Here is a 14,535-nt window from a genome sequence, read left to right on the forward strand (position 1 = left end):
GAATGAGTCATAGCAGTTCACATGGATAAAGCTAGTAAACGAACGACACGGTGTACATCAATGAACATAATAAGCAACAAGGAGGGTCATATTTCCCCCCTATTACTATGTTGACATCTAAAGGATAAGAGAAAGATCCACACCAAATATAAACATCTTCAACACCAAGGATTTAAGTTAGGAAAGATACACACCTCCAAGCAAGGAAGAGATTGTCATAAAGAATACATTTTGCAACAAGGGTAAATAGATCCTTATCAAGGATATATAATTAACAAAGGGTAAAGGAAGGGGAAAGGATCCTTGTCTAAGGATATCTACCTCCACAAAGATACCATTATCAATACTAAGGGCAGAAGGAGATCCTTACCAAGAATATACACCTTCTGAAAACCAAAGAGAAGGGATTCTTAATAAAGGATGCACACTTTCAACACCAAAGATATATCATCATTAAGGATTTCCACTTTCAAGCAACGAAGAGGAATATACAGTTCTATGCAAAGAATAAGATTTTTAAACAAAGAAGAAAATGAATCCTTATTAAAAAGACAAGTATTTAAACAACTCTTGCTCCAAATGTATAGACAAGAGTAATTACATTATATGATATATATATACTGCTACCCAAGTATGATTGCACACGAAATTGTACCATCTGAATGATAATGAGACCCACTAAGGTAACATACAAATGTCACATTGTAAGGTGCAATATAATAGGTACAAAATGCTATCGAACTATATGTGAAGTTGAATGAAAAAAAGGTCAATATCACATGTTGTAAGGATGGTACCATTATTAATGAGTTCGCTAACTTATCTTTTAAAGGCTCAACAATTAGTAGTGGTATAACCATACATGCAATGATAAGAGCAAAATAAGAGTTCTATGTGATTGCTTTGTTGAGATTCATAATCTTTTAAAGGTGGAAGAGTGATCAAATGGTTGTTTAAGAGTCTTAATAGGATTTAGAGTTCTCTTGATAAAGTAAAATTGTTAGGCACTATTTTGATGTCATGTGAAGGAGCTTTTGGAGGCAATGAGGAAGAGGTGTGGGAAAAGGATTAGGAAATCATATTCCTTCTTCTTAATAATGAGGTGTGGGATCTATAAGGACCTTAAATCCTTGTTTTATACATCCAAGACTGTGTCCATAAATCTTTGTTTAGAAAGCGTGTTAAAACCAACATTGCAATATGTTTCCAACTCTAATGGGGAAGGAATTTCATCACAAACCTCATTAAAATTGGTGGTGTAAGCATATTTTAAAGTACTAAAAGGATGAATATATGAATAAGGATTGATCCTTGAGTGAAGATACACATATTTATTAGTATTATTAGTATTATTCATGTCCAATTCGAATTTAATGGAAAATTTTCTCATTAGATTTGTTTAGATAGGAGGAAGTGTTTTCATCTTCATCTCTACTTAATGTAATGTTAGGTGACATGTCATTGAGGAAATGGATACCATCTTCTTGCATTAAAATATCTTGGTGATTAGAATAGTCTCTAGGAGAGAAATAGGCTTTTGTTCATTGATGTGTTAAAATTTCAATTGTCAATTATTAGAGCATGTTCTTCTTGCACCAAAGTATCCTTATGTTGGAGGTAAACTTTAAGAGAAGAATTATCATCATTCCTCAATGTTTCATCTACAAGAGAGATCATAATGATATCCTCTTCTTGCATCAAAGTATACTCATGAGTCGAGAAAGTTTTGGGAGAAGAATCAACATCCTTCCTCAATGCTTCATCTACAAGAGATAGATTATTGAGGGAATTGATAATTATATTTTCTTTTTTTATCAAAATTTCCTCATAAAAAAGAGAGGCTTTGAGAGAGTTAAAAACATTCTTTATGGAAGCTTAATTTCTGGAAGGGGGATCATTGATAGAACTAGAAGGTAAAGTGGCATTAAAGGAAGTGTCAACCATATCATCCTCTTGCATCACAATGCCCACATGGGTATGAGGCATTTTGGGAGGGGGATAATACACAAGGGCATCTAAGCCATTATCACATGCATGAAACATCTTCATTGAAGATTAATAAGGAATAAATTTAAACAAACAATGAGATATTTAATAAGACAAGTTTGCTTATATAACATATGCCACTTGCAATATAAAGTCTAATCAATGAATGAATTGTAGCTATCTAATCAACAAATCAAATTAGGTATGAGTAAATAACTTAATGCAAACTAGAAGTAATGTAACACCTTGGTTCACCAAAATGATATGTATGGAAATGAGACCATAGGACTATGAATGTAAAACTAAGATCTAAAAATTCCATGGCACATCATTGGAACATGAATTTGGTTCAACTATAGTCCTAGTAGGATAGTTGAATAGTTGGAATAATGTTCCTTTGTTGCAATGGAATTGATATTGATATGCGATCTAGGGTTTAATGATGACAAAATGAAGGTTTTTAACAATAATATTAATTTACAAAACATAAAGCTAACACAATAAGCCACTTTTGAAAATAAGATATAAGAGGGAACATGGACCTGTAAACTAAAGCTAATAGTGCTGGACTAAAGCTTTGGGGGCCCCAGTTTGTGTTAGGAAAATGGTGTCTCAACCTTGCAATAATTAAAGGTCACTATTGATAAATATGAGTGCGAGGGGTTGTGAGGAGGGGTACCCCCTATTGGCAAGAGACATTGTATAGGTAGTCAGATGTTGTCATTGATGACAACTCATGTCAGTAATTCCATCCGCAGTTCATGAATTGCTTCTACTGGAAGTCAAATTGAGTTTTCAATAGGTATGGTGAGTTAGAACAAAGTATCCAATAGATTGCAGTATTTTGGTTGAATATTTTGTGTTTTAGAGCTAGAGGAAGTCAGTTAGATGTCTGGAGTACCTTATTCTAGAGTCTTAGCCTCTGGTGTTGATTCTTGAGTGAGTTGGAAGATTTGGTTTATAGGTTTTTAGGATGAACACTGTGGTATGTTCGACATGTGTAAGAAACCATTATGTGGATTATGTGGGTCAATTTTGGTGATCATTTCTATGTTTGAGAAAGTTTTGCCAGCATCTAGGAAGCGTGTGGACAAATCTTTTTGGTCTGCATACACATTGGAGTTCAGATTGAGTCGACTTCGTATACACATTTCATTTGTGTGTGATGCATTTTTGGGCTGACATGTAGAAGACCTAATTTCATGTTGTGGATATAAAATATCGATGGATATGATCATTTTGGGTATCGATGAATATGCGAAAAGTGTTTGTGATCGATTGTGCCCAGTTTCACATGTGCAAGTGAAGGATTTCTGCTCCAGAATATTGAAGAATGACAGAACAGAGTAGTGTAGAAAAGAAGTATGTGAATAAGTGTTTTGTTCTTAACTTGAACTGTACCCTGACATTTGTAGATGCTTTTTTTCCGTTCAAACATTCTAATTTTCTTTTGTAAGGCAGTGAGCTCTAGGCAGTGTGCTTGAATGCATGTGCATTCCCTATGTAATATTTTTATACTTCTAACAGAGTATAATTTTATATTGGGTCTCACTCCTACCGTGGTTTTTCCCTTAACTGAGTTTTCCATGTATAAATCTTGGTGTTATGGTGTTGTTGCTAATTGCCTTGTGTTTCTGCATTTCTCTTTTGTTGATTTGCATTAAGTGGTTGAAAAAACAAGTTAAGAATGTTAAAAATTGTAGAACACTGATTCATCCCCCCTTTCAGTGTTCCTTGATTCCAACACCCCCTTGTGGGGTCCGGAGGGCAAATATGCATAATTTATTATTGTAAATCTTGATTGTTTATCATTAGGTCATAGACCTAACAGTGGATATTTTATGCGCTTTGTTTGTCCTAAAAAGAAACCCTATTTTATGAGAGCATTGTATTATGATTGTGTATTGTGATGTATTCAAAGAGTTTTATAGCTAATGAGTTGTCTCTAGATCTCTATTGGTGATACTCCTATAAGAAGCTTGTTTTGCAAGTATATTGTAATATGTTGTTGATTTTTGAAAAATATATTCGGTGGCTTTTGGAGTGTGGGGTTTTTCTCCCAAAATGGTTTTCCCCACTTAAATCACTGTGTTGTGTTATGCGTGCTATTTATGTTCAATTTTGTTAAGATTCTATAATTGTTGTAAAGATTAAAAGTTTTTGCATTATCCTCCTCTCAAGGTTAATGTAGGAAGTTGTTCTACTACTTAACTTCCTTACAGTTTGAGGTGTTTATGACTAATAGAAAGGGGCATATTCATAGTCAAGAGGTCTTGCATATTTATCTCTCATAAATTTAGCCAAAAATTGTTAGATACAAGTGTTGGGCACCCTAGTCTTAATATTTTTGTCCATTAAAGTTCTTCACAACTTGTGACAGTCCGCTTTACATTCTTATACCTATTTTTAAGTTTGATCTAAACACACACACACAAAAAGGGTGAAGAAGGGTTGTGCTATTTAGGGGCTTGCGTAAGTCAAACCCCATGTTGTTGTTACCACCTTCACAATACCTAATGATAATGTAAATTAGAGCTTGTCCTCAATAGGACAAAGGCTAAACAATAATAGAAATACTAAATTAAAATGATTATACCATTTGAATGAAAAAGCTAGCACACCTGACACAATGATTTTTACACAAGTCTTACAATTGTTAATACAATAACATGATTAATAACAAATGACAAACATGAAATCATACTTGAATGTTGAATGATGTAGTTTTCTACTCAATATGTTGAATGCTCAGATTTGTAGTACTTGCTTGATCGTAAGGCCCATTGAATTGTAGCTTACAATTGCTTAAAGTTTGTGAATGATAGAATATTTTTTATATAAGGTTCACAAGGTATTTTTGGATGTAGGCCAACAACTAATGGTCAAGTGAGAAAATAGAGACCAAATCTTGAATGATGGAGGCCAACACTCACACATATTTGAATTTGGGCTCCTTTTAGAGGGACATGTGATCAGTGTCCTAGTCCACTTAAAAAGAGGCAAACAAAATGGGTGGTGTGTCAAGATCCGAAATGTAGGCCCTAGTGTTGAAAATAGGATAAGATGACAATTAAGTGGCAGGTTTAATAATTAAATTATAAGGTAGAATGCAACCCAAATAATCTTAAAATTATATAGGAGAAAGCACACTAAAGTAGGGGCCCAAATAGAGTGTGAAATTGCAAAGAAATACAATTTGAGACACTACGCATATCCCTTATCAGCTCATTTATCTTTTATTTCTATATCTCCGAATCTTGCTAGCATACAAATCTTATAAATAATATATATTAAATACGTTGAGAGATATCCTTATCGAGACATCTATTTTTTAATTATTTTTATTTAAGTGAATTAATGAGAAATTACATATACACCTTAATAAGGATATTTTTTGATGTATAGAATATACATTATGTACAAGAGTATATACTAGTTTGTAACTACTAAAACTTGCTTAAGGGGAGATTAGAAAAAATATGATAACATTATTTTTGGCATTCTTTCTTGTTAGAGCCATTTTCTCCAAAGAGAAAGACCTTTACAATAGGTTGAGAGTAAGTTTAAACCTCAACATCATGAATGGGATAACAAAATCAAGCCATATGCTAAATATTTTATTTTATAAAAAAAGTCATTTCTTATATCTTCAAATATTAGCTTATCATAAGGTAGTGGGAGATCCTTGAAATGTAAAGGGAATGCCAAGAAAACCTTTACACGATCAATTCATTTCCAATCAAATGAGTATAATTAGCCAAACTTAATAAAAAAATATTGTTGCTAGCATTGTGTCTTTTATTATTGAATATTTGAACCTAAGGCCTTGTCGTATGTTAAATAATATAGACCCTTTTTGACGTTATTGTTGTCTTCATTTGAAATAAGAAATCAATTATGTAAAAAGCAAGTTAGATGAATTTGCAAGACAATGCCCTTGAGCAACATCTATGAATTCACATAGGTTAGAAGATATCCAAAGCCTTCAAGAGTAAGATCTCTATATAACCCATCTAAAAATTAAAGATGGGCTATATAGAGATCTTATAATGAATATAATTTTATGTAGAAGAAGCTTTATCTTACCATTCAACCTACCCAACAAAAAGATTTGCCTATAATTATCTCTAAAAGTGGTTTCACCTTACCATTCAACATTCCCAACAAAAATATTTGCCTACATAATATTACAAAGATTTCAGTAATGATATTGACATCTTAGGTGGGGATGGAGTGCCCCTCCAAATTCATGTCAATATACACAATAGTTCAAAAATTCTTGTGTATCGGTATCATTGAATTCTTTTAAGAAATATTTTAAGTTAATCTTTTAATGAAAATTAAAACTATGAATTTTGATGTAATGATGTGATGTCTATATATATTTTATATAACTCTTTCAATTAATATAATATAAAACTTTTAAAATTAAATTCATTGATTAAATCTTTTCATATAAATATTACATTCACTAATTTTTAATTCTTAATTCTAATCTTACAATTTGACACATTACTCAAATTCAAATATCAATCAAACATTCATAAACCTTCATAATCAAATCAAACTAACCCACAAGCATCTAATAAGTTCCCCAATTTTCCATAGGTTTCTTGGGAAGTGGGCGAGGGCCGACCTAGTCACACGTCGCTGTCGCATACGTGGCATAAAGGCGCTCCATGTGAAACACGTGGCCTCCTAGTGGATAAGCTCAAAGAAAGAGTCCTTAAAATAATACAAATCCTTATTCTTGGTATTATTTAAATGCATAAAAATAGCTTCTCCATCTCCATGCAGACACTTGGAATAAATCAACACTTCTCCGTACAGTGGAATACAAATTTGAACAGGCAGATAAGACGTTATGCCAAGCATATTCGACTGAATTTATTAAATTGCTAATCGAATGGTCGCCATCATGACAGTGTTTTGGGACATCACGTCACGCTTTCATCCTTATCCATTTTTTCTGATTGGCTTTTTTAAAGACTAATAATAGTCCCATCTGCTTTGTCTTGATTCGTTCCTCAACTCTACTTAAAGCTCCATTATTTCAGCAGGTTCATATATTGTATGCTCTGGCTTTTTTGGGGAATTGATTCTTGCTCACAGAAATTTTGGGATAAATTGTTTTCTTTTCGTAACCCACTTTAGGTATTGATACACACATTTTCTGCGCAATAGTTGGGAGGACTTTTTGTGCATTTTGAGGCCTGCATCGGAGATTATCAGGGTGTAAAATTTGGGAGATCTGGTTTTTCTTTTGCAGTTGGGTTTGGAATCGGTTATGGCTGTTGCGGTTGGAAAGGTTGTGGGTGCCAATGGGATTTCCAATCCCATGTTTGGAAGAAAAGATGGGGAAAACAAAAAAATGTGTCCCAGAAGAAATGTTAGGGCTATGGCGTCTGTTAGTTGTGGTAAGCTGAAAGAGGAGTTTAAGCTACTTAGATTGAAACCTAATGCCGGCGAAAAGGAAGTCAAGAAAGCTTATCGACGGCTTGCTTTGGAGGTACTGAAATAAAATGTTCAGTTTGCATTGATGTTAGTTCTTGCATTCTGTTTTTATTGAAAGAACAGGGTATATGGGTGAGAACAGGATATATGGGTGTGTGAGATAGGTTTTTAGATTTTGGAAGCAGAGAGGAACTGTGTAATCTCTTTTCTTGCTTATTCATTTTGCTCATGGAATTTGCTTTTTTTGATCAGGTACTGAAATGTTCTGTTTGTTTTGGGGTCAGTTGCATTATTCTGTTTATTTCATTTTTGAAAGAACAGGGTATATGGGTGTAAATGACAAGTTTTTAGATTTTGGGAGTAGAGAAGCTACACTGTGTAGTCTTTTGTGTACTGAAATGTTCATGTTAGTTTTGCATTCTCTTTTTATTGAAAGAACAAGGTGTATGGGTGTGTATGACAAGTTTTTAAATTTTGGAAGAAGGGAAGCAAATTTGTGTAATCTCATCTCTTGCTTGTTCATTTTGAGGATGGATTATTTTGAGTTTTTTATGATTTTTTTTCATAATCTGATCCAGAGATTTTCAAGCTTAACTATTTAATTTCAGCACAGAGTTTTAGGCTGGAGTTTTCATCATGATTCAGGACTCTCATATTATAGATTTTTTCACATGAAATAATATGGATTAAAATGAAATATTTGGGGAAAATCATGCCCATTTCACATGTAGCTTAGGGTTTGTGTGGCATGTGGTAATTTTCTGAGCGGTCTATGGAAGATTAAAAGATTTTCATTCAAAACATAAGTAAAGAGTGTCTGTTTGAGATGTGCATATTCCAAATCAAAGCTGGAGGATTCTTTGATTATTATATAGCGTGTTTAAGTAACAGTTAGTTTTTACAGTTAGATTATGCTTTCAGAGAATGATCTTATTGTGTGTTGTCATTTTTTAGTATCATCCTGATGTCTGTAAAGGAGAAAATTGTGGTGTGACGTTTCACAAGATCAATGAGGCCTATCAGGTAACCCTTAACATTGAATTTTGTGAATGTATCTGTGAATTTCTTTTCATAATCCTTGCAATATTTTCTCAGTAGCATGGAAATGTTATTTTGTTCTCATTAGTCTTACCTTATGGTGTTGTTGCAGCTTGTGATGTCTACTATAATGAAGGTAAATAAGGAAGAGGAGTATTATGCTGATGATGGTTACATGGGCCTCGATGAATGGGAAGATTGGATGGGATTTGAAGGTGGTTGCCCAAGCAGAGATTATTCTAATCACATTAACTATTATACCTGATCATCACCAATTTATAATGGCAGCTGCAATTAATTATCTATATCTAACAGAGTGATCTAATTATTTCACCTCAATATTTTTTTTGAGCAATTGCTTCCCTTTTTTAATAAAAGGGGGAACATCTCAAGTTAACTTTTATATCTGATTATGATCTGTACTTAATTGTCTATGTATCAAACAGATAAATGTAATTATTTCATATCAACAATTGCTTTTATTTTGAACAATTGTTTTAATTTGTTCAATTTTCTGTATTAATTTTATTTTCAATTAATTGGTTTGTTTTTTTAAAGAAATAATTTAAAAGTTTTTCAAGCTTGTCTCAACTTGTTAAGTACCATCTTCAAAATGTGGAAAAGCAAAAGTGGGCCTTTAGATTCATGGAGATGCCATGAATTCTACTGATCAACAAGTTTTGTTAGGTTGGGTGATTTATGTAAAAGGCATGGCTTCCATTGGTAATAAGTTGTGTTATGTTGGGTGATCCATGTGTTGCAGAAAAACAATCAACAAGAGCATAAACAACATCAATGATTAATTTAGTAAGTCTCACTATACTAGATTTCTAATGCCCTAAGGAGCATATAAACAACGATCAATTTAGCAAGCCTCACAATATTAGATGACCAACGCCTTAGGGAGTGTTCAACAAGGGATCAATTTAGCAAGTTGTGTTATTCCAGATGATCAAAATGAGTCATATGGTAGAGCATCAATGCTTTAGGGAGTAAATCTCAAGGATAAAACTAGCATACCACATTGTACTACTCAATCAATAAAAGGTCATATGAAAGGAGGATTGATAACAATGCCTCATGGGGTGTAGTGCATCACAACAACACTACTTTGAGGGTACATCAATGAACCTAATAAGCAATAAGGAGGGTCATATGCCCCCCTTAAGATAGCATATTACTATGTTGACATCTTAATGATGAAAGAAAGATTCACAAGAAAGATGCACACCTTTTCCAAGGTAATATCACCAACAATAATGTGTGTTTCCAAGTTAGGAATGATGCACACCTCCAAGCAAGGAAGAGGTTTTTGTAAAGGATACATCTTGCAACAAGGGTAAATGGATATTAACAAAAGGGAAAAGGATCGTTGTCTAACGTTATCTACCTTCACAAAGATATAATTTTCAACACTAAGAGGGAAGGAGATCCTTACCAAGGGGAGGGGGTTCTTAATAAAGGATGTTCACTTTCAATACCAAGGAGATATCATCAATAAAGATATACACTTTCAAGCAAGGAAGGGGTCCTAATCAAGGATGTGCACCTCCAAATAAGGAGGAAATTATACTTTCCCCCCTTTACCCCCATTGTATAGACGAGTAATTACACTTGGATATTATGTTGCTCTGCATGTATGATTGCACATAAGTTGTAGCACTGTGAATGATAATGAGACCCCAAAAGGTAAGATACAAATGTCACATAGTGAGGAGCAATATATTAGGTACAAAGTGTTATCCAATTATATGAGAAATTGAATGAAGAAAAAGGTCAATATTACATGTCATAAGGATGGTACCATTATTAACTAGTTTTCTAACTTCCCACTGACTTCTAACAAGTTTTCTAACTTCTACAATCAGTAGTGGTATGACCATACATGTAATGATAAGAATAAAATAATAATCTTTTAAAGGTGAAACGGGTAATCAAATGACCTTTTTAAGAGTCTTGGATTTGGACTTATCTTGATATAGTAAAATTTTTAGCCACTATTTTGATGTCATGGGAAGGAGATATTGGAGGGAATGAATGAAGAGGGGGGGGGGAAAGTAGGAAATCATATTCATTCTTTATGGTAATGAGGTGTGGGATCTATAGGGAATGATCAATAAATATAAGTACCTTGGTGTTGACTTCCACAATAAACTCAACTAAGAAAGCATGTAGAGGAAAAAGGATTTAAGGGTGATGGAAAGCCTTATACAAAATAAGTGTAGAAGAGCTAAACTATGGGATTGTAAAATTGGGATCACTCTTTTTGGGCTTCTTGTGGTTCTAGTGGTACTATATGGATGTGAGGTATGGTTTAGCAACACTCTGGCAAGAAAATGGAGATAGAGAGATTACAAAAAATATTTAATTACAAATAGCCTCAAGATTAAATCATCTATCCCTTACGAGATTGTCCTAGTGGAAGTGGGGGCTTTTACTATTGAGGCATCAACTATGTTTCATTTGCTAAGTTGTCTAAGAAGATTAGAAAACATGGACATACATCGTTGGCCAAAAATAGTAGTGGAAGAGAAACTAGATAGAAGGAAGAGCACATGAATGGAGTAAAACATTAAATGGATGAATAAGTGAGATATTAGCATAAGAGGTTGCCCAATAACAAAAGTATGTGCAAGAAAATTTCAAAGAAAAAATGTGGACATGATAACTTAAGAGGAAAGAGGAATGCTATATCAAACATTTCAATCCCACACATGACCATACACAAAAGAACTACATAGGAATGGAAATAAAATGGAAAGCAAAAATGTTAGTTGCTCAGATAGGAACCAACTCGCATCAACTTAGATGCAAAACATAAAGATGGATGATGCCTAAAGAGGAGTGGGCAGATAGAAGATGCAGATATTGCACTCAAGGAGTAGTGGAGATAGAGTGACATTACATCATGGAGTGTCTAGCCTACAAGGCTATTTGAATCAACTATATTGAGACACTAAATGTAAGCACCATGAGTAATCTATTTGAAGAAGAAAAGATAAAAGGAGTTGTAGACTTCCTAATCAAGATAAATAGTAGCAGATCCAAGATGCAGAAGGAAAAGAACATTTAGTAGGCACAATGTTTTAGGCTTTGCATGCTATTCTTTGTTGGCTACCTATGGGTCTCATAGGTTGTTTGGCCTCGTGGATGTTATTAAAAAATTGATTCATTGATTAAAAAGCCTTAAAAAATGAACTTCTTTAAGAAAGATTTTAAATTAATCTTTTAATGAGGATTCAAATTCACAAATATTAAGATATGAATTTTGATATAATAATATAATGTCTTTATATATTTTATATAACTCTTTTCATTAATATAAAATACAATATTTAAAAATAAATTCATTGATTAAATATTTTGATATAAATATGACATTTACTAATTTTTAATTCTTAATTGTAATCTTACAATTTGATGCCCATACATAACTTCAACTTTCAGCAAATTCAAAAATCAAGCACATTCATAACCCTTCATCATCAATCAAACTAAGCCACACGCAAATTAGTTACAAGTTCTCAAAGTTCCCCAAATTGCCATCGGTTACTTGGCAAGTTCCACAAACAAACAAAGAGTCTTCACCGTGTCAAGTTGCTGTCACACGTGTGGCATGAACGCACTTAAACGTGGAACACGAGGCATCGACGCGGATAAGCTTAAAGAATGAGTCCTTCAAATAAAACTTATTCTTGGAAATTACTTAAATGCATAAAAATAGCTTCTTCATCCAGAAACTTGAAGAATTCAACACTGTTCCCAAAGTCCAAATAGAAAATTTGAACTGAAAGATAACGCGTTGTGCTAAGCATATCCTTGGTATGCATTGGACTGAATTTATTAAATTGCTAATCCAATGGTCGCCATCATTCCAGTGTTTTGGGACATTAAGTCACGTTTTCTTTATCCATCATATTTTTCTGATTGGTATTTTTCAAAACTAATAATAATTCCATCCACTTTGTCTTCATTTGTTCCTCGACTCTATTTAAAGCTCCATTGTTTCAGCAGACGTGCATGTTTTGTATGCTCTGGTTTTTTGGGGAATTCATTCTTGCTCTCAGAAAATTTGGGATATATTCTTTTCTATTCGTAACCCGCTGTAGGTATTGATACCCACATTTTCTCCGCAGAAGTTTGGAGGACTCATGTGCATTTTGAGGCCCGCATTGGAGATTATCTTTGATTCACTCAGGCTGTAAAATTTGGGAGATCTGGGCTTTTTTTGCAGTTGGGCTAGGAATCGATTATGGCTGTTGCAGTTGGAAAGGTTGTGGGTGTCAATGCGAATTTCAATCCCACGTTTGGAAGAAAAGATGGGGGAGACAGAAAATTGTGGGGCAGAAGAAATGTTAGGGCAATGGCGTCTGTTAGTTGTGGGAAGGTGAAAGAGGAGTATCAGTTACTCAGATTGAAACCCAATGCCAGCGAAAAGGAAGTCAAGAAAGCTTACCGACGGCTTGCCTTGCAGGTACTCAAATAAAATGCTCAGTTAGTTTTGATGTTAGGTCCTGCATTCTGTTTTTATTGAAAGAACAGGGTATGACAAGCTTTTAGATTTTGGAAGAAGGAAACAAAACTGTGTAATCTCATCTCTTGCTTGTTTATTTTGAGTATGGATTATGAGAATGTGATCCAAGTAGTTGATGAATTTCAAATTTAACTATTTAATCTCAGCAAAAATGTAAACAGATTTTTAGGGTGGAGTTTTGATAATGATTCAGGACTCATGTAGTGTAGATTGTTCAACTAAAATTTGAAGGATTTAAATGAAGTATTTGGGGAAAATCATGTCCATTTCAAATGTGGCTTAGGGGTTGTGTGGCATCTGCTAGTTTTCTGAGCGGTTTATGGAGATCTTAAGATTTTCATTCAAAACAGAAGAAAAGAGTGTATGTTTGAGATGATGTGCATTTCAAGACAAAGTTGCGGGATTCTTTGACTATCATATAAGGAGTGTTTTAAGTAATTGATTTAAGTGAGTTTTTACAGTTGGATTATAATTTCAGAAAATGATGTTATTGTGTGTGTGTTGTCATTTTTCAGTATCATCCCGATGTCTGTAAAGGAGAGACTTGTGTTGTGACGTTTCACAAGATCAATGAGGCCTATCAGGTAACCTCTCAACATATGCAATTTGTGAATTTCTTTTCATAAACCTTGCCATGTTCTCTGTCTAGTTTTTATGCTGATGGTGCAGATTGTGAAGTCTAGTTTGATGGAGGAAGAGGAGTATTATGGTGATGAGGGTTACATGGTCTTCGATGAATGGGAAGAATGGATGGATGGGATTTGAAGGTGGTTGTCCAAGCGGAGATTATTCCAATCATATAAACTATTATACCTGATCATCATCAATTTACAGTGGCAGATGCAATCAATTGTCTATATTTAACAGAGGAATCTAATTATTTCATCTCAGCAATTGCCTTTATTTTTTCTGAGCAATTGCTTTCTTTTTAAGGAGGGAAACACCTCAAAGTTTTAAACTTTTATACCTGATTATGATCCGCACTTAATTGTGTATATGCAACAGATAAATGTAACTATTTCACCTCCGCAATTGTTTAGTTGTTGGAAAATCAAGCTCTCTTGTCCTCTATTAAATTTATTTTACCTCAGCAATTGCATTTATTTTCGAGCAGTTGTTTTGTTTTTTCAAAGTAGATATTTTAAAAAAAACTCAAACTTCTTGTTTCATTCTTATATTTTGTTTCTTAAAATTATAAATTATTATTTGTATTTCATAATTATACACTGAAAAATGAATTTTTAACAATTATACATATACATATACATATATTATATTTTGTTTCTTTTCTTTGCTTCATATATATATATATATATATATATATAGTGTGCAAAAATAATTCGTTTGTTCAATCACAGAGTTAAAATGAGTGACGAGGAAATTAAAATGAGTGACGAGGAAATTAAAATGAGTGATGATTAGTTAACTCAACTTATCTTGGTTAATTTGAGATGAGTAAGTGAGTGACAAACAAAACATGAAATTTTTTAACAATTGCAGTTATCATGTATTGCATGTATGGG

General features: G+C 33.4%; 2 protein-coding genes across 2 annotated transcripts; both read left to right on the top strand.

The window, feature by feature from the left end:
* The first annotated feature begins 6,987 nt into the window (after window positions 1-6,987).
* LOC131033771 (chaperone protein dnaJ 8, chloroplastic) lies at window positions 6,988-8,982 on the top strand. Its single transcript, XM_057965060.2, has 3 exons — window positions 6,988-7,495; window positions 8,395-8,463; window positions 8,591-8,982. The coding sequence occupies exons 1-3, from the start codon at window positions 7,274-7,276 to the stop codon at window positions 8,741-8,743; spliced, it is 444 nt and encodes a 147-aa protein (XP_057821043.2). The 5' UTR covers window positions 6,988-7,273; the 3' UTR covers window positions 8,744-8,982.
* Window positions 8,983-12,281: 3,299 nt separating this feature from the next.
* On the top strand, window positions 12,282-14,115 carry LOC131874663 (chaperone protein dnaJ 8, chloroplastic-like). The gene is made up of 3 exons (XM_059218515.1): window positions 12,282-12,952; window positions 13,528-13,596; window positions 13,682-14,115. Exons 1-3 carry the CDS (start codon window positions 12,731-12,733, stop codon window positions 13,775-13,777), a joined length of 387 nt encoding a protein of 128 aa, XP_059074498.1. The 5' UTR covers window positions 12,282-12,730; the 3' UTR covers window positions 13,778-14,115.
* Window positions 14,116-14,535: the final 420 nt, after the last annotated feature.

Source organism: Cryptomeria japonica, chromosome 3, assembly GCF_030272615.1.
Source record: "Cryptomeria japonica chromosome 3, Sugi_1.0, whole genome shotgun sequence".
NCBI classification, from domain to species: Eukaryota; Viridiplantae; Streptophyta; class Pinopsida; order Cupressales; family Cupressaceae; genus Cryptomeria; species Cryptomeria japonica.